The sequence below is a fragment of the Branchiostoma lanceolatum genome, chromosome 3 (genome assembly GCF_035083965.1).
Source record: "Branchiostoma lanceolatum isolate klBraLanc5 chromosome 3, klBraLanc5.hap2, whole genome shotgun sequence".
Classification (NCBI taxonomy): Eukaryota; Metazoa; Chordata; class Leptocardii; order Amphioxiformes; family Branchiostomatidae; genus Branchiostoma; species Branchiostoma lanceolatum.
Genome location: NC_089724.1, coordinates 6,753,883 through 6,774,464, shown reverse-complemented (window position 1 = coordinate 6,774,464; position 20,582 = coordinate 6,753,883). Strand labels below are relative to the sequence as shown.

The 20,582-nt window shown below is 40.2% G+C and overlaps 1 protein-coding gene across 43 annotated transcripts in view; it reads right to left on the bottom strand.

Moving 5' to 3' along the window:
• The window catches only part of LOC136429904 (liprin-beta-1-like), a 63,017-nt gene that overhangs the window by 26,366 nt on the left and 16,069 nt on the right, over nt 1-20,582 (bottom strand). For 41 of the 43 annotated variants that reach the window (XM_066420010.1, XM_066420016.1, XM_066420026.1 and 38 more), the window contains 7 exons: nt 20,150-20,364; nt 17,539-17,622; nt 16,967-17,080; nt 16,452-16,583; nt 14,393-14,485; nt 12,258-12,350; nt 1,622-1,775 (listed from right to left, as the gene is read on the bottom strand). In XM_066420010.1, the coding sequence (XP_066276107.1) occupies nt 1,622-1,775; nt 12,258-12,350; nt 14,393-14,485; nt 16,452-16,583; nt 16,967-17,080; nt 17,539-17,622; nt 20,150-20,364 (885 nt within the window). The remainder of the gene's footprint in view (nt 1-1,621; nt 1,776-12,257; nt 12,351-14,392; nt 14,486-16,451; nt 16,584-16,966; nt 17,081-17,538; nt 17,623-20,149; nt 20,365-20,582) is intronic. The other 2 variants (XM_066420034.1, XM_066420047.1) reach the window with 2 other exon arrangements.

Genomic DNA, 20,582 nt, shown 5'->3' with positions numbered 1-20,582 from the left:
AGGCAGCCCTTACAAAATCATAACAAATCAGGATACAAAACAAGGAAAACAAGGATAACATTAACATAAACTGGATTTTTAACCCTCCCCCTCTGCTGTAACCACAACTTTGGGGACAAAGCTGGGAAAACAGCAGGGAGAAGGTTAAACACTTTCTTGGGAGAAGTACCAACAACGTTCTGAGGATGTACCCTTGGTTCCAGACGTGCCTGAGTTTGGTTACCCGTTGATTGGCTTTGGCTGGCTTTTGACATTTTTTTTTTTGGGCGTTTTTGTCCCATTTTCTATTTTGTCATGTTTTCTTTATGTCGCAAAGTCCTACATAAAGAAAACGGGACAAATTAGAAAGCCAGACAAAAACGCCTATAAAAGCATGTGAAAAACCAGCCGGAGCCATTTCTCTGCTTTGAGAGTAGGGGGAGGGTAACCAAATCCAGGGATGTCTGGAACAGAGGGTATTCATGCCATGTTGACCTATATACAATGTAGTAGTAATGTCAAGCTTCAATGTCTCAACTTGATATTTTTTCTAGTTTATAGGAGTATATGAAAATGATGGATATGTACATGGACATTGAAAACAAACTTGTCATACATGCACCAAAAATGGTAATACATTTCAAGAAGAAAGTATACTTTAACTCCCTCCATCAAAAATTTGACTGTCCTTTCACTGACCAAAAAAAACAAGACTGTCAACTTTTGACACCAAATTGTAGATAATATCTAAACCAATGTTGAGTTAATTTCAGTCAACTTTTGGGGCTTATGTAGGGTGTCTTTGAAAAACATAACAACACTTGTCCAGAAATAATAAAAAATCAGAAAGTTAGAAAAAGGACTAGATACAAGTATATTAAGCAACATTCCACTCAGTACAGGCATACTACCAGGCCAAACAAGGAGCATTTAAAAAAAATCAGTCTGATAAAGTAACAGTCAAAGAGTAATTCACAACACACCCTGCGCATTCAGGTTCAGTGTTAATATGCTCCTTTTTTTGCCAAATAACGGACTTGAGTTATACGACAAATATCACTCCATCCTTGGCTGAATAATTTCATAGTTAAATGTATTAATCTTTTTTATTATTGAGCATAATTCAACCATCATCGCAAGAAAACTTGCAACCTCATACAAATACCAAAATATAAATGTTACATAACAATGCACATAATACTTCCCTATATATATAGGCCACATTATTCATTGATGAGCAAAAAAGAAGAGGGCTTCAAAATTATGTACATTTTTTGTATACAAATAAAGTATCCAAGTATCACGAAGTCAAATGTCATAATGAATTGTTGAAAAGCAACTGAGAGATAATGTCAGATTTCTTGATCCTTTGGTATTCATACTCTATGCCAGACTTACAGACATGTTAGATGCACGGAACTGGAATTTCATGATAAAGTTTGATACTTCACTTCAACACAAAGCAAATGTTGCTCACCTCAAAATTTGGGTCGTTCTTATGCCGACCTTCTTCAATTGTTGAAGTAAAAACTGTATCAAACTTTATCATGGAATCTACCAAGTAAACACAGATGAGCTTTCATGCTAATAGAACTGGAATTTATAACATCACAGCTCTGACAACTGGTAAGCTAACACCTACCTTTCTCACTATCTCCTTCATCCTCTGTCTTCTTTTCTTCCTCCTTCTCTCTCTCCTCCTCTTTTTGTCTCTTAAGTTCTGTCATTTCTGCCTTCAGTTCCTCTACTTCCGAGTCTCTCTCGTTCAACGTGGACTGCAACGTGGCCACCTCCATCTGTGGGGAAATGGACGTTTCTCTCATTACAAAGGAATGAACTCAATTTTAGATATTTTTTAAGTTGGATGTTCATTTTGTACTGCTGAAAACGACTACAACGTTTTGGTCACTTGAAACAAGAATGGGTCTGTTTCAAACAAAAGAGAGCTAAACTGCTCCAAGTTTGATTCAACTTTAAACAATATGGTACTTTTGGTACATATAAAAAACGAGATAACTCTTTAACCTTCTCCCTCCTGCCTAACTCTGTAACCAATAGGGAATTGGGTGCCAACTGGCTACTTCAGAGTGCTAAAGGTTAAGAGAATGAAAGTCTTCAACCATACAAAATGAATATTTTTGAATAACAGTCTTCTTTTTTCAAAGTAAAAATGTATCTTCTGAAAGAAAAAAAAAAAAAAAGACTTGTACAACTGGAATAAAGAAGGTTGCAAGGTGGGGGAAAGTGAATATCAAACTATTGATAGTTACTAAAACTTTAACTCATGCAGATCTAGCGTAGTCACTATTGTATTAAATAATCAAAAGGTAAAAACAAAAACAAATATTAATAACAAGTTATTAGATTGTCATTCACATTCAGGAAAAGGAGTTGAACATCAGACAGTAATCAATGAAAAATTAATAATCTGGAATGAAAGTCTTGGTGCATTTAAGGCTATGAAATTGAAAGTTTTGATAAGTGGCTGTCAATAGTGGAACTACATATATGTACAATGTATATTTAGTCACATGATGCAATCCCATGCCTATTACATGTATATCAACATAAACCTTTTTCAAACTTTCTACACTTTTCTAAATTACAGTGAAAGAGAAGTGCATTTTCAACTCATTTCTGTGTGGAACATCTCTACCAGAAAAAATAATCAGTGCATTAAAATGAAAATCATAAGTGAATGTTGCAACAAAAATATCAATGATAACACCATGCTTTTTTAACAACAAAATTCTACCACACATACAGGAGCATACAACATAAAAAAGTAGTGTTAAGTCAACACCCCCTAAAATGACTCAAGGTATAACCTACAGCAGTTTGAATATAGGCGTGGGCTATACCACTCCAGCCATTTCAGGGGTGTGCAGCATTGTTAAAAAAAACTGAAACCCAACATGCTGTGGTATCATATCCAGGGTACTGTCTTCTTTGACTGTTTAAGTCAGTTCCAAAGTTCTGTGTCCTGTCAAGCTTTGTGGAGTAGCAAAGCTTGGTACAACAGACATTCTCTCAGTCACAGATCCCATTGCATGCTGGGGAAAACAGGGAACTATGGGTAACGCAGGGTGAAACAACACTGTTTCTATGGCAATGTGTATGCCGCACATGCATACTGTGTCCGGTCTATGTTGTCATGATAATGATGTTGTTTTCCCCTTGTTACACAAGGTTCCCAGTTACCCACCATGGCAAAAGGTTTGTGAAAAGGTCCATATACATTTGTACAGTACAGATCTCGTTTAACTTCCCATCCAGACGCGGTGGAAACGCGGTGGAACCGCGGTGGATTCTCGGTGGAAACGCGGGGGATTCTCGGTTGAACCGCGGTGGAAACGCGGTGCAAACGCGGTGGAAAGCCGTGTAACACGCGTCGTGGAGCGCGTGTTATCTCGTGTGATTATGCATGCAAGTTGGAGCTGGGCGGAGCTCATACGCGTGTGGCTGGCCTTTGAACTGTTCAAGACACGCCCGCGGCCTGAAAGGCCGACGGCCATCCTTATACGGAGTGTACTATGATACTCCCGACAGTCCAAAGTTTGAAATGGCAGGTCTTGGAGCGCACGAGGGTTGTCACTTCTCGACGCTGTAATCGTTGTCATTTTTCATTCAACTTCAATGACACTCACGCACAACTTGCAAAAATTCATGTACATTGCAACAATAAAGTTATTTTGAAGAAAGTAGTTCAAGTTTTTTGTTTTTTACTGGCAGATGTATCAGTCCAAGACAATCTCTTCAGCAAAAGAACCCGGTCGCAATATGTTGAAAATCGCGATTCAGCGCCCCCCAAAATTAACGCCGGCGCCGCCCAGATCTTCTGCAGAAGACCTGCAAAGGAGGCTTACGGCTTTGCTCTTAAAATCACTTAAAACCATATTCACATAAATCTAGCAGACTATCTATTCGTTGACATTTGAAACAATCGACGACATATCGCAGACGAATGTACTTCTAATAATAACGTAATAATAGTAAGATTATTTACGTCCAATGTTACACCACCAGGCGGCAGGGCGAGAAATACTAGTCCTGTGTCTATTTTGAAAGCATATGGCCTCAAAAAGAATTACATAAGTCATAGTGTATTCTTTTCTGTGTACGATTTTTGCGAGAGCCGCGCTATATCGCAGCGTACTTTCGGGATAAGAAAACAAACCCGCGTTACCTGCGTATGCAAATTTTGACCTAGATTCATCCAATCGCTGGTCAAAAAAACTCGCCTGGCGAAAAATGAAATCTGAGCTCACTCCTTGAAACCATGGAGGTTTCGTCAAGATTGAAACCTCCTTGGTGAAGCCAAGTACACATATATAGTGCCCTTGGTGAATTTTAGCAAGAATTGAACCCTGTGAATTTGCAGTTTCGGCGATCGAGCCGCTTGTGTCAATTTGATTGACACGTGCGAAGCGACGCGCGGCTTCTTTGATGGCATGGTCTCAAAGAAGGACCGCGTTGATTGTTGCAACATTCTGCACGGATTTTTGTCCCCCACTTTATGTTTGACATGTGATGATTTATTGTTGGTATAATATCGTTTGTGTTATAAACAGTTCTAGGAGTGATTGGCCATATACGTGTCAGCATCTTCGTGTTTGACGACAATGACAATGTCGCTGGTCGTATTCTCACAGGAGTGTTCGTATAATAAGAATTATACGGAATACGTAAATTTAACGGAATTCATAGCATAGGAATTTTACGGAATTTATACGGAGTTTTACTAATAGTAAGGATCGTATGTATTCGGTAAAACTTACTCGAGTGCAGAATTACGAGAAATTAATGTATTCATTAAAACTCGTATGCAGACTTTCGTAAAAATTGTGTTTCTTTAGTAATTAATGAAATGAGAATAAAAGTCATGCCGATCTCACATATGACTAAATTATGAATTGCATGAACCCCGTACGATGCGTTTTCCCACTTTCCTACTTGTTCTTGTCCGTAGATCTACATTTTGTACGATCGGAGAATACGGAAATGTTTTCAGACGTGTCTCAAAATATAGCGATTTTTTTCATATCTGACACCTACCGTATTACCAAAATTTGTAATAGACGATGGCGGCTCAGGCAAGATGTAGTGGCTGCCGAAAGAGGATCGATAACTAACTTACCTTTTGTATGGGTCGTGTGACGTAGTATATGAATGTGTTGTTCATAAACAACAGCGCATAACATTCGTAGTAACGTGAAAACATATGTTAGAAATGGTAAGTAGTAGAAGTATTGTTAGTTATGCAACGTACCAGTGCCAACACAACCTTCAATAAATACGCAACATTTGAAAGGTAAACATTCAGTGTGACTGTTAAACTGAACGCAAACACAACACTGAAACTCTCGTGAAAATTAGCCTGGATGCCAGACCCCCAAACTCTGACATCTCTACACGATAGATATTTCAGAGTTTGGGGATCTGGCATCCAGGCTAAAGAACAATGCGCTTGGGAATGATAAGAAAGTTCGTATTACCAAATTGAAAGAGAAAGACGTAATGATGTGAAAGGAAGGAGTTTAAAAATCGACTATTTCTGTCTGATTCGTGTCTTAGCGGCAGACGTCGTTGTTGCAAATACTTTTTCTCCTTGTACAGAATTATTAGATTCGTTATATACCATTTCTTCCAACACTAAAACCATATTTAGTTCCTCAAGTGTCTAACGTTTATTGAAAGGTAAGTCCTGACGCAACATGTGTGATTCAAACAGAACCGTGACAGCTTGAGTTAGTAGAAGGTAAGTTTAAAACGCACCGCAAACCAGGACAAAACTTCGTCAGAACAAGGAATTCATAGGGAAGAGGTCTCAGCATAAGAAAAACACAGTGGGAAGCTCTCCCGGATCCCTCTGGCCCCCGACAGTCAATTTCGGCATGCATACACATAACACAAGGTAAGTTACCAGGTGCTAATAATGGAAAAATTGTATACATTGCTAGTAGTCACTGGCTAATAGTAATACTATGCAACAAAGATTGAAATACAACACGAGTTAGGCCCAAAGACTCAAGTAAGGGTGATGATTAGTGATAGGGAATGTACTTTTGGTTGTTACAAACGTTAATGGTACTGTCTTGCCGCGTCACATGAAGTGCGAAACATTAGAACCCACCAGTGACGCTTGTAGCTCCTGTAGCTGTCTAGACAAGGCTTTTGTTTACTCTGCGACGTGGCATCGCAAAGGAACAGACTTTGAGATGTGTATTCCAATCGCTTGTTTGTTTCGTGAGGAAAGGAGGAAAACCAGAATTTCCCCGTGAGTTTGGCTAAAATAAACCACACCATCCAAATTATCACTGCTTTGCAATAGTAATTCTAATAAAACATCAATTTGCCAATCCAAACTGATTTGAAACCGTGCAGATTTACAGGGATAGTAGCGCTGTGATTTACATTTCCAGAACAGAAACTTACTCAAATAGAATGTACTGTCTAGTATTTCAAGTTCAGCGTAATGTTTGGGAAAAGCTTTACCACAAGTCTGGGCCGATGGAGTCTCGTGTAAAATTTTGAACGGTAAGTAATAAATGTGAGAAAAAATTACTTCAACACACCCCTCAAGAATTGGCTTTCTTGCGCAATTGCGCTGATAAAAAAAGAGTGAAACGAACACGGAATATGTAATCAAGGAGGTTAAATAATCATTGATTTACCTGATTTTATGAGCAGTGCGAAATTCATGTCACATACTATAGTCAAACTTCATCCCTTGTTTTATACATAAAACGCATGTTAGTAGAAACCGAAAGATTCCAACGTTGTGTTAGATCTAGGGTAAATAAAATATCGTCAACAGGACACACACACGCTTGTGCGCGCAATTTAGAACAAAACGGCTGGTAGTGGTAGCATTCGTCCTTGGACTCTTTAAGCCACTGAAGCATGCTCTACCTGTGTATGGAAAAAAAGGACAAACAAAATTAATCATTTTTCAAAATGAGTGAGTTTGCCCACCAACAGACTTCTGACCAAAAGGGAATAATTTGGCGGGGAAAATTAGCTAGTAGAACCAAAGACGTCATTATATAGAAGTGGTAGCCTACCGAGCACACTTCCCCGCGTACATGTACATATTACGTCTTTTCCTAGCGTTTCGACCAAACTTCGTAGCACCAAGCAAGTTTAGAAAAAAAACTCCTACTAGTCCTAGGTAGCACATTTCAATCGCCAGTTAGAATAAGATCGTAGACATTTCAATTGCCAGTTAGAATAAGATTGTAGACCGGGTGTTTTGTGTCGAACTCGTCTACCATTGCTGTTTGTGGTCGGATTCATATTAAAGTGTACCCTTCAGTGTGAGAATTCTTCTGGAACAACTTCGCTACACAAGTTTCCCGCGCACTGTCCACCGCCCGCCTCTGATCTTATGTCAGTTCGGCGACAACAAGAGATCATCAATCAATTTTGACAGCAGTGGGGCGCCTGAGAGTCTGAGCAGAAATGATCTCCCGTGCCGTGTTGTGTAGAGTTTGGAGTTTGAAAATATCTAGATAAACTAATGTTGATATGAAGATCTACAAAAGCATCGATTTTACTTTATTTCTGGGATAAAATTTTCTGAACAACACTTAATCTACCGACTGAGTGGCATATAGAATATTATTATTACGTGGTGTTTTCCCAACAATCATGTTACTTTTCACGATAAATATTCCTGTCGTCTTTCCTCCTCGCAAGCAAATATGCAGCTTGTCACCGACCTTTGTCGACGAAAGTCGTGATACCTCGTGAGCACACGAAACAGTCTCATTTGCTGACGACGGACAACGAGAATAAGCGAACGTAGGCAAATTCACAAGTCTTCCGGCTGTTTGACGAAAGCGTCCCAACAAAATAGTATTAGTTCAAGGATGGGCGGGCCAGTTTGTGGGGATATATCAGAGCCCCGCCCCCAAGGAGCTTGTTAGCATCCCGAGGGCGTAGCCCGAGGATGCTAACAAGCTCCGCGGGAGGCGGGGCTCTGATATATCCCCACAAACGAGCCCGTTCATCCTTGAACTGATTTAGAGCACGTCCATCTGTCCGAAGCAAAGCTAAGCAACATACTGGGAAATAGTTTGACATATACTCTGAAACAAGCACAATATGCATAGGAATGTTTGGGTTTGTGATTCTTCCTAGGGAAAGTTGTCTTGAGCCTTTCAGTTGATTGCACCCTGTCTAGGTCTTCATTCATTCTTTCAAATTATGCGTCTGCCTGTACTGATATACAAGACAATTGGACCGGCTGGATTCATTATGATACCGTTTTACACTTGCACGTGAGATTTTGCAAGTCTGGTCGATTAATAAGAATAGAATATGCGTAGCTGATTTGTGGCTTTCAGTTGACCGACTGTAGCTCTAGAGTGAAGTCATGTCTGGATTATGTGGGAAGCGATGTGAACGAGTTTGCAACCCAGCCTGATCCCTTTCCTGATCCCTGATTTGTGTAAGAGGACACTGTTTATTGTCCGTTTTTCCGTTTTTAAATGCTTTTTGTACGATTTGTGTTAGAACTTAGAGGACACTGTTTATTGTCCGTTTTTTCGTTTTTTTAATGCTTTTTGTACGATTTGTGTAATAGGACACTGTTTATTGTCCGTTTTTCTGCATTTTATGCTTTTTGTACAATTTGGGTAAGAGGACACTGTTTATGATCCGTTTTTCCGTTTTTTTAATGCTTTTTGTACGATTTGCTGCAATAGTTTATTGTCCGTTTTTCCGTTCCTGTAGCCGTTGCTGTAGTTTCATTGTACCAAACAATATTCTGAATACATGAATGTACCTATATTTGATCTTGTTTGGCTTTATTGTATGTCTGGATTCTTCTTGTTGTTGTACTTCACACCCTGCCAAAAATTAGCATAATTGTACAGAACCAGACTTTCTGCCCTCTCAAGGGACAGCCGTGCTGTAAAACATGTTGGTTATAGCACGGCTGTCCCTTGAGAGGGCAGAAAGCCTGGCTCCCCATTGGCTGAGACCAGATCCCAGGTTGGTTCGCGCACCTCTGCCTCAAGGGACAGAGGTGCGCGAACTAACTTTGGCCCTGTATGTGGATTTCGAACAGCAAAATACCCGCTCCTGATTGGCTAAGGACAGATGGCCGTGCTCTAACACCAGGATTGCCGATTGTGAACAAGTCTTCTGTACAGAATCAATTCTGTTGGGACATACCGTATTCATGTACATGTAGTACGAGTGGGTAAAGTAAACAATGATCTTTATGATGCCGATATATAATTTTCTAACGCGGCGTGCAGCGCCTTGTTGTTAATTAACACGTTGGGGTTGAAGCGTGTGGATGGGTGAAAATAGCGTCGCGGTCTTGCCGCGTTACCTCCTTTATTTTCATGACGTTTCGTGCTTGGAAATGCTTTTAATCTGATCGCAAAATGTTCCCCCAATTTTTAGTAGTACCGAGAGAAAAATCCCATTGCAATGCTTTCCCTGTGTCTTTTTCCCGCGGCAAACTGTGGCGATATGTCACGAACTCAGCGCACATCAAAGAGCGCCGCTCTGTCCATCAGCACATAGCAACCGCCACTGCCGCGCCTGCCTACAGCAACGCGCTGGCATGGCGGCAAGGAGATCTCCCCGCCCGGCGCTTGTCGGAAACCAAGAGAGCAGGGGAGTTTGTAAGATAATTATTTCTCCCGGCAGGGTTTCCAAGCCAGACGTCAATCAAGTTTGATATGAATGGAGTGTACGCGTGTACCGGACAATGCCATTCGCACGAGATTTTTAATTAGATAGCCAGCGACGCGATTGCCCCGACTTTCAACCGCGGTTGGAACGCGTTTGAACCGGCTTTTAACCGCGGTGGAAACGCGTTTTAACCGCCTTTGAACCGCGGTGGAAACGCGTTTTAACCGCTTTTGAACCGCGGTGGAAACGCGTTTTAAACGCGTGTGAACCGCGTGGGAAGGGAAGTTAAACGAGATCTGTACTGTAACTAGCCTCCTTCGCAGACTTTTTGGAGCGACAGCGTTTATTTTGGGGGGAAGCGCTGATTTGCGATTTTCAACATGGACCAGGTTCTCTAATACTGTAAGGGATCGTTCATGCGCACCCAAAAATTAACAATCCTACAAGTCTGTGAAGGAGGCTATATATAAAAAAAGTCTGGAGTTGACAAAAACTGAAGAAGACAGCGCCCCCTGGAGACGGCTACCGGTAACACCACACAACGACACATTAGTCACCTTCCACATCGTACCACAGTTAAGTACACGCCACTGCAGCAAGCAGGTTAGTTTGCTAACAGACAGACCTATAGGCAGGGTACAGACAGCAACAGTTTGTTGGTCAATGGTAGCAATGCAATATAACAACCTGTGGTCCACTTGCACATTGAATGGATTGCAATATGGGTTATTTGCCATGTACATTGTACTCTAAGATTATACCTGTGACTACAGTTTTAAAGATATCTAAGGGGAGGAGAAGACATACACGCCTGCATCTACTATCCACCAGAAATGCTATGAATGCATATAGGCACTCCTGACAAGGGCAATTGAATGGCAGACACATGTCTTTCATATCATACGGTCAAAGGAAAATACATGACATACTCTCTGAGGTGCAGACATGCAATCAAACACTTTCTACTGTAGCAATCAAGTAATACATAATAATGATTATGTTTGCATCAAAGTGTCATCAATGCTCTAAGAGCAACCCTAATACACTAACAGTGTAAAATGTGATTTTGTCATGCTATACAGTTAAGTACAGTATCTACCTTTTTGAAGTAATACAGGGACTAACTGTGCTAAATTAGTGAATTGTGACACTTCATGCTTTAGAAGGCAAAACTAAATTTTACAGTCATGTACCTTTTCATTTCTAGAAAGCATTCATTGAAACAATACAAGGCTAACTGAAACTAGCTTTTCACAACCATTCCCTCACTACTGAGTTTCAACAAAAGTACAATCACATACATGTATCTTCAGCCAAGCAATGGCAAACATTAGTTTTCCTGCATGACACTGCATTTCACATGTAACAAAATTGTTCGTAACTGTTTAGAAATAAAATCAAACATCTTGCATTTGAGCAAAGACAATGATGCTCATACAAACAGTTTGCATACAAGGGCATGCCATGAAAATCAAAACTGCAAAGAGGAAATAAAATGCAAAACAGGACATGAAATGAATCGAAAGGAAAAACTGTCACAATGCAAATGCAGTGTAAATCATGATAATGTTAAATGTTTAAAATTTCTTAGATTTTGCATTCTGATGCAGTCTGACAAAAAAAATGAATGAAAAATCTGTGAATGTAACTTCTGCAGTCTGGTTACGAGGCAGCCAATCAGAATGAGACAGAATCAACAGAATTTCAGTTCTGGGGTCTGATTGGCTGTCTCATAACCAATCAGCATGCAGTCTGATTGGCTGACTGTCTGATTGGATGTCTCATAACCAATCAGACTGCGAGTTGTAAATGATGTGGCTGAACCATGTAACAGGTATAAGAGTATGTGGTCTTGTCTTTTCTTGAATGTGACTTGACTGAATCCAAAGCTAACAGTGAAAAAGGTACATTACTTATTGCTTTGAACTATTTCTAGTACTGGTCACATGTATGGGTGAGTTTATGAGTGAGCAGTTGTTGCATCTCCATGGTAACCATGCAGTGAGTTGTCATAGCAACAAGGTCCTTCCCACAAAACAAGGAGCCTTGACAGGTCTTCGATGCCGGTACCATTCCTGGAATGGTTTCATTTGGGCCTTGAGAAGTATACATCAAAATCATTTTAGTACGTACAGTTACATGAAAGAAGAGGTATCTGCTATTGACACAATATTAACAGGCAGTGTGTTTGTGGAACATTCCAAAACAGAAAACAATTTGAAATTTTACAATTTGCCTGGATGTTCCGACCACTGCAGCAGCAGAACACAGTGGACTACTACAACTTGCAAGCATTTAAATTGTTTGCCCTGCAAGAACCACAATCATGCTTGAGATTTTGCCAAAAGATAAATTTAAACAGTACTTTAAACTTCTTAGAAAAGAATTCAGATTGTATGGATTGATATAAACAGCAGATAGCGGACGCTGTCTGAAACATCTGACTGTTTCAAAATTTTATCCAGTTGCTTGAGTAACTGTTTTGTGGAGTCTTCTTTTTGTTTTATTTGAAACAAACAATCAAAAATAAATTTTGAAAAATACAACGGTGCTCGGACTTGTCAAGTCATGCCGTGTTGCTGTGGGAAGAACCTGAGGGTAGGCACGCAGCACTTAGCCAGGCTGACCTGTGCCTGCTTGTACTTCTTCTCCACCTCATGGCGCTCGAACTGCAGCGAGGAGATCTTCACCTTCAGGCTCGCCAGCTTGGCCATTATGGCCTGTTTACACACACACAGTAACACAGCAAGAGAGAAGTCACCTTACAGTGGTTTACAGTGTGGACATTATACACAATACACAGCAGAGAAAAGTCACCTAACAGTAGTTCACAGTGTGGACATTATACACAGTACACAGAAAAAAGTCACCTAACAGTGGTTGACAGTGTGGACAATATGATCACACACACACACACACACAGTACACAGCAGAGAAAAATCACCTAACACTAGTAACAGTGGTTTAAAGCATGGACAATTGGACACTATGGTCTAATATACACATATAGTACAACACGTAGTAGAGAAAAGTCACCTAACAGTGGTTTACAGTTTGGACAATGGTCCAATACACAAACACAGTTCACAGCGGAGAAAAGTCACCTATATTTGTGTAACTGTGGTTTAAAGCATGGACAGTATGGTCTAATACACACACATACATGTGGTACGTAGCAAAGAGAGGTGACTTAGCAGTGGTTTCGACTTCTTTCTTTGCACACTAGTAATCCACATACAGATTCAGAACTGAAGAACTTTGTGTCCTGTCATGCATTAATGTACAAGATGCATAAATGTCACGAATGAAGAACTAAAAAAAATTAACATAGGACTCTTCTAAATGAGACTATAGCAGCTTATCAGTTTTAGATATGTCAAATACACTGCAGTGAGCAGTGTAGAAAGTATAACTGATACTAAACACTATTATATATGAGTTGTGTTTTTCCGGTTTGGGTGACTGAAGGAGAATGGCACCCGACATAAGTCAAGTCAAGTCATATGAGTTGTGTACAATGGAGTGAACATGACTGGATAGCACAGATCTACATGTACCACAAACCACACAACAGACAAGAAGGCAGCTGTACTATTGGGACTATGTGCAAGTAGAAGTACATGTACACTGTACTGCTGACAGAAAAAGGGCCGTTCAAACGTTCACAAACAATCAAAACATCACACATCACATGAAGCTCTAGCTTGACATCTCAATAATTATAGAACATACATGAACACACAAATGCATAGAATGCACAATATATCCTAGCTAATCTTACATTCAATTTGTTAACCCTACATGTACCTACAAACTGCTTAAATATTCTTAGTACACATGTCAATATCTACGGATAAACCCTTAGTTTTCCCACTACTGACAGTAGGTGAGAGGTAGAGGGTTAAGTCAAAAGGATACACTCATATCATTAAAATAATCCTACAGTTACAGGTCTTTTAAAATCTTTTGACAACCATTCCATTAACATACTAGCTGATTAAAAGTACATTGTACATACATGTAATCTAAAAACATGTGACATTTTTGATTCAATCATTGTGCATGCAAACTACACGACTGTATTTAGTATACAACTCCCTTGTAACAATACATGTACATCCATGCATGATACCATAACACAAAATGCAAAGCCTAAATTACATGCTACAGTGTATCATACTATGATACATGTGCATGTGGTATATAGATATCATCTGCACACTGCACTGCAAGAGTAATGTCATCTGAATGCAAGTTAACATGAATGTAATGTGAAGAAAAAATGTTCACTCATCACCCACAAATCTACAGCACAGTTTTCTCAATCATTTGTAACATACAAAATGTTAAAATCAACCCTAACCAGTCATTTGACATGACAACAGACTTAACAGCTCTTAAGAAGATAATAGCAGTCAGAAACAGCAGACAAATATCTCATTTTAACTTAAGGCATGCAATTTCCTATAAAATGCATGCTCCTGAGAGAATCAGCAGTTTAGAAAGAACTAAGCCTACTAACATGAAAAGTACACATTATCATTGGTAACAGGCAAAACTAAACTTTTGAGTCTCTATACATCTACAAAACTTTCAACATGCACTCTCATCATGCAACACTACTAAAAACTACTGACAGTCAGAGAAGAGTTAGGAGCACAGATGTAAACAACCGTTGCCATGGTAACTCCCAAGCAAGACAGCACAGCCACCAGCCAAAACCTGCACAACACTGGACAGATATGGTATCGTATGACCTCACCTGCGTTTGCTTATTTTTCTGCTCAAACTCGGCGCATTTTTCTTCCGAGGCGTCTAACTTATTTTTCAGTTCAGCGATCTCATTCAAAAGGGACTGGAGAAGGGAGAAGGGAAGAGGGGGGTGAATGGGTGAAGGTCATGTGATGTGCATGTGATGATTGCGCAGGACTGTCTCCACGACCCTTTGTATGTATGATTACTGTTTAAAAGTTTTATGAAATCAGTTTTAAAAGCTTGTAAAAAAGGTATACATGCAATTTAGTCCACGACTGCAAAGTACTTTTTTGCTGACCAGAATAAAGATGTTTTTCAGACCAATCCCTTCATCTCAGGATTGCAATTTGCTTCTTGGGACGGAAATAAATTTCACCCCGTCTGTCTCAAAACTTCATGACACGAAATTGAAGAAAATGTACTTCTGTAAACTTGAAATGACAGATTTAACAACGAAAATTAAAACATGGGCACCCAAATATTGAGTGGAACTACTGGAAGGGAGAAAAAAAATTAAAGCTGGAGAGAACCCTGCGAATGTCACGTGCAGGTGATAAACTAGTGACCAAACTAACATGACAGATATACTCTACACTAGTATGATACTACACGTCAACTACAATACAAGTCTACCTTCATGAAAGGGTTGATATGATTGAAATTGGGATAAATAAAAGATTGACAGCCAACAGTTTGAGATCAAAAGAAACATGTGCATCACCTGTGGAAAAATACTTTTTTAGTACTTACCACAAAAATGACTCATAGGGGAGATATTGATAGGTATTATGGTTGTCAATTCCAACATTCCCTTCCAATAATCTGACCCAAAAATCAAACTACACAAGTTGAAACCTTAAAAAGTTACATGATCAAAGCATTCAAGACATGGTAACACAAATTTCAAAGATTCATGATATGCATGACTTAACCTCCAGCATGTGAAATTAATCTCAATCTTATGTCATAAATTAAGGATTTTCATTGCTGTCATCTCAAGGTCACCTGGTAGTCCCAGGACTTCTCCTCAAAGTCCTTCAGTTGACCTTCCACCCTCACCAACTTCTCTTTGGTGTTTTCAAGCTCGTCAGACAAGGTCTGAGCGCCAACACACGAGCGAAGAAGTGTGGAAAGGAAAAACAGGAGGGAAAGTGCACAGGGAGACCGTGACATGGGAAAGGGACACAGACATAAGATCAAAGGACAAAATTAAGATTCTTAAGTTTAGTTAACAAAAATTGAAAATGATAGAAGATAGATGAATAAAGGTGCAAAATGAAGAATTAATAGCAAAAATGTTGAATTAGAAACAAAAAGTAGAAGTAGGAATAAAAGAAGGGGAAGTCAAGAAAATGAGCAGAAAACAGGACAAAAGAACAAGCATTATCAACATGTAGACAAGGAAGCGAAAAAGCACAATGACAGTACAAAGCAAGAAATGACATGGTGTCAAAGGTTAATGACAGCATGCAAACAACAAAACGACAATGAAATGTACAGAGATGGCATAAGAATGTAGAGGACCTCTGAGGGAAGATGGGAGGTTTCCCACTGTTCCATAACCTCCATCAGGCACAGGACCCGTGTGCGGAGCTCATAGCACTCCATGAACAAGAACTGGTTCCAAAAAACACAGGTAGGATACCAAGACAGAAAAAAACAGGTGAGAGACCAAGTTGAGACTTTGTACTGCATCCCAAATTTAACACAAGCTTGCAAGAAAGGAAGAGGGAATACAAGATATAAGTAACAACAGTCAAGAGTAGGATACAGTGGGAAAGGACAGTAAACACACAGGTTAGAGACAATAACAGAACGCTACAGTTGACATGGTGGACTCACACATAGAAGGGAGAGTACAAAGTGTAAAACTTCAGTCTGGATACCAAATTATCGAAAGGAAATTTTTGAAACAGGGACAACAGTCAAAACAGGACAGGCTGTGGTTCCAACAGGGGTTCCTATGGGCAGGTGTATGGATGGTTCCTATTTCAAACTACAAACAGGTTGTATGTATCATGTCAATGGTTAGTTAAGACTTGGGCTAGCCCCTGACTGGTTCTAACCTGTGCAGTCTGGTTCTTGTCCTCCAGCTCCGCCCGTTCCTTGTCCAGAGAAGCCATCTGGATCTTCAGGTTGGAGACGTCCGCCATCAGGTCCAGCTTCTGAGTCTCCAGGGAACTTCTGGCCAGGATTTCCTGTTGGGGACAGAATATCTCCTACTAGAAAACTGGAACATTTTTCCTTGCCTTCCCTTTCCAATGCCAATCTGTCGTTAAACAATACAAAACTGATAGAACACAGAGACTGCAGAGTTTGGTCTATCAGTCTTTGTGGTGGCTCAGGTGGGCATGATACTCATGACAAAATGGTCACTTTGTTCAAAGATAGAAATCTACACTGTATACATGTTTGTCTTCACAACTGACAATAAAACCCTTAACTTGCTTCCTACTTTAGCAGTCATAACACATCATGTAAAGGTCTATTTCTCTTCCAGAGATGGCCTTGAGTGCATCAGCCCGAAATGCCTCAAAGGCACGGGAGGAACTAAGGTGCTAAGGTAAGGTACAGTGGTTACCTGTTGCAGCATCTCCTCCGTGTCGGCCTGCTGGTCCTTCTGGTTCTCGATGCCATTCTCCAGCTCCCTGATCTTCTCTCCCTGAGCCTCCACCTGGTCAGTCAACACGCTCACCTACACACGGGGCACAGACCATCGGTACATGTTCCTAACAATCATAAAGATTTTATACACTGTTTCTGTATACATAGTAAAGCACTTAAACCAACAAGCTGTCGATCATTCTTCTGCTCCTTCTGAAGTTGAAATGACCAAGCCTCAACCGAGACGGGGGCTGATACCAACTGCTAGGCACCATTGACCCGTTAGTGACGTCACACTTCCATTCGGGTCACGTGACATAGGCTTCCTGTCATTTCAACTTCAGAAGACAGATCGAAAGCTTGTTGGTAGTAGTAAGTGTTTTACATTGTGTACGGAAATAGTGTATGAAATCAAATGTTGCTTAGAAGTCTACAACACATAGAACACAAAACATGGTTCGCTAGTTCATGTAACATACAGTAGCGAGTATTTCCTGTGGAAATGTTAAAATTGTTCAGGAGTATGCAGTATGCTAGAGATTTTCCTACCTGAAGGATGAGGCTCTCCTTGTCATTTTCCAACTTTCCAATCTTCTCCTCATAACCGTCGCTGGGGTAGGCGTGGCCATTGGTCTGTGAAGGCAGGAATTCTTCTTACTAACAAATCTCACATGTAACCTAAATTCTCTAAGTTATGCCGTTACCACATTCTCATTCAATGGAACTCAGCTATCTGTAAAATAACCAAATATGCCAAACACAGCATCAAGAAAGTTAAAATTATTCTCACAATCTATTAGTTTCTTTTTTCTGCCATATACAATAAATCTGGTATGAATGTGAGAAAAGAAAAGACAACATTTTTACAGCAGAGGTCAATACTATATAGGGCCAGGTCTGCCATACACACAAGTACAAAATATAAATACTTGTGAATAATATACATTTTGCATGATTACATGTATGATGATGATGTACTGTTTCTGATATCTTGTCTTTATATTGCTACTTATACATTGTAAAACAGTGTGCTTTTTTTCTTCTGACATACATTTCCATGCGTCTCAATTCACTTCTGACAACACACTCAGATACATGTAGTCCACAGAGCTACAGCACATCCCAACACATGAACACATGGGTGCCACATGGCAGGACTGCCCAACCCTTACCACCTGACAGCCCCCACTCTGGACCTTCACCAATACATCATCAAGTCCAACAAATATAGGAGGCCAGACTATTTATAGACCACCTATATATGTACTGTACATGACAGTGCCATGACTTCAACAATTTCAGGTCTATTGGCTATTACAAGCTTTTCAATAGGTCTGAGAGTCTTGCTAGAAAATGGCACAGTAAATTAAAACATCTGCTATAGTGCTAGGATCAGGATTCAAACCAATAAAACTGGAGGTCGATGAAGCTTAGACATCCAGGTACATGTAATTAGATATGCCAGAAGACAGTTACTCAAGCACTTGTCAACTGTCAGTGACTGAAGAAAGATAGCGAATGCTGTCTGTTTCAAAATTTTATCCGGTTGCTTGAGTAACTGTCTTTTGGCAATGAAACTGGAGCTTTCACAGTACATGTACTACACATCTGTGCAACAGCTTGAGGAGGTGACCTCAGATATACTGTAAATGCAGGAATGTTCGCGGTGGTTTTATGTTCGCGGGTTTTTGCAGTGAACTCTTTATCGCGAAGTTAAAGCCACCATGAAAAGCCGTTTCTTTTTTGTGTGACTGTAGCGCTACTATCGTTTCAAAGGCGAAGTCAAAACCACTGCGAACACTCCATTTTCTCCCTGCCGCGAAAGTAAACATCTGCCGACATTTCTACATTTACAGTACAGAGACAAGGTCATTGGTCATGGGGAGTAAGGACCGCTGCTCCCGACTAATCAGAAAATGACTGGGGTAGGCATGGCCATTGGTCTGTGAAGGCAGATTTCCCACTGATATACATGTAAACACACGTTCATACAGCCATTAATTCTTTGGGGTATGCATCCTTGTAGGGTACCCACTCCGAGTAATACAGGAATGAGACCTTAAAGCTGGAGACAGCCCTGGTCAATCTTTAACCTGCCAGCTTTTGGTGAACCTCAGAAGATAAACTAGGCAAAATCTGATCAAATTAGAAGCAGGGGAATCAGGCCCAGCTGTGTTCAAGGCAACAGTTCCCCTCTGTGCCACCTACACATTGACCTTTACCATGCTGGGCAGGATTTATGTTTGACGCAGGGCAAAGGCTTTACCAGGGGGGCGTCTGGATAACTTTAGACCTCTGGCATTTTGACACTGTATATCATATGTTTAAACAGATTTGATTGATGCTTTCCAAGAATTTATCCTATCACTGCTGTTTACCATCACACATAATGATATTTGTGAGAAGAAATCGGAAGTACGAACTACATTAAATTGTATAGAAGACCAGCCTGGCCCTTATATTTGTTGAGGATGCTTCTGACATTTTGACACTGTATATCATATGTTTAAACAGATTGATTCATGCTTTCCAAGAATTTTTCTATCACTGCTGTTTAGATAAATCAGAATCACGCACAATAAAATCATGAGAAGAGGAAATCAGAAGTATGAACTACAATAGACCAAGCTGGCCTCTTATATTTGTTGAGAATGCTTCTGACATTTTGACACTGTATATCATATGTTTAAACAGATTTGGTTGATGCTTTCCAAGAATTTATCCTATCACTGCTGTTTACCATCACACATAAAGAAATTGTGAGAAGAAATCGGAAGTACGAACTACAGACTACAGTAGACCAGCCTGGCCTCTTTTATATTTGTTAAGGATGCTTCGTGTCACTGACACAAGGTAGTGGATGCTACCTGAAACGTCTGATCGTTTCCAAAATACATCCAGCTGCTTGGGTAACTGTTACCTCGCATATCTTTTTACCCGGATGTCAAATGTTTGAAGACTACTGACAGTAGACCAACATTGCTTTTTCTTCCAAATCAAATCCTGAACTTGATGTAACTGACAAACCCTAGTATTTAGTTATTGGTTTGACATGAACACGTTGATACATGAACAGCCAGGGTTGCCCAACTAGCGAATGGCTATTTGTAAGGGTATTTATTTTACAACTTTCCATCAATAAGATACACAAAGTACACACCTTAGTCTCGGAGTTGTTCGGTCGTAACCACTGCGTCAGGTAGTTTCTCGTGCCTTCGGGGAGTTGTGACATGACCGTGTCCTGATCGTTCTCCTCCATGGTCTCTAATAACGACTTGGCGCCATCCAACAACGTCAGCACCTCATTGGACGGTTCGACATTGTACTGCGGAGAGCGGGGCTCAATGACGCCGTTGAAGAACTCCGTCTTTGAACCTGAAAACCGCAAACAGAGCTATGTAAACACCGTCAGGACGTATAATCCACAGCACATTTATATGTGCCCCAAGCTCAAGTGAAACATACTGTTACCAGAATGTAAAGGGACATAAATCTAAAAGTATACAACATAAAACAGCTGTAACATCACAGCCATGAGCTCAGGACTGTCTATGTATTATATGGGGTGACTAGAGGGACATACAAGGCTGTCA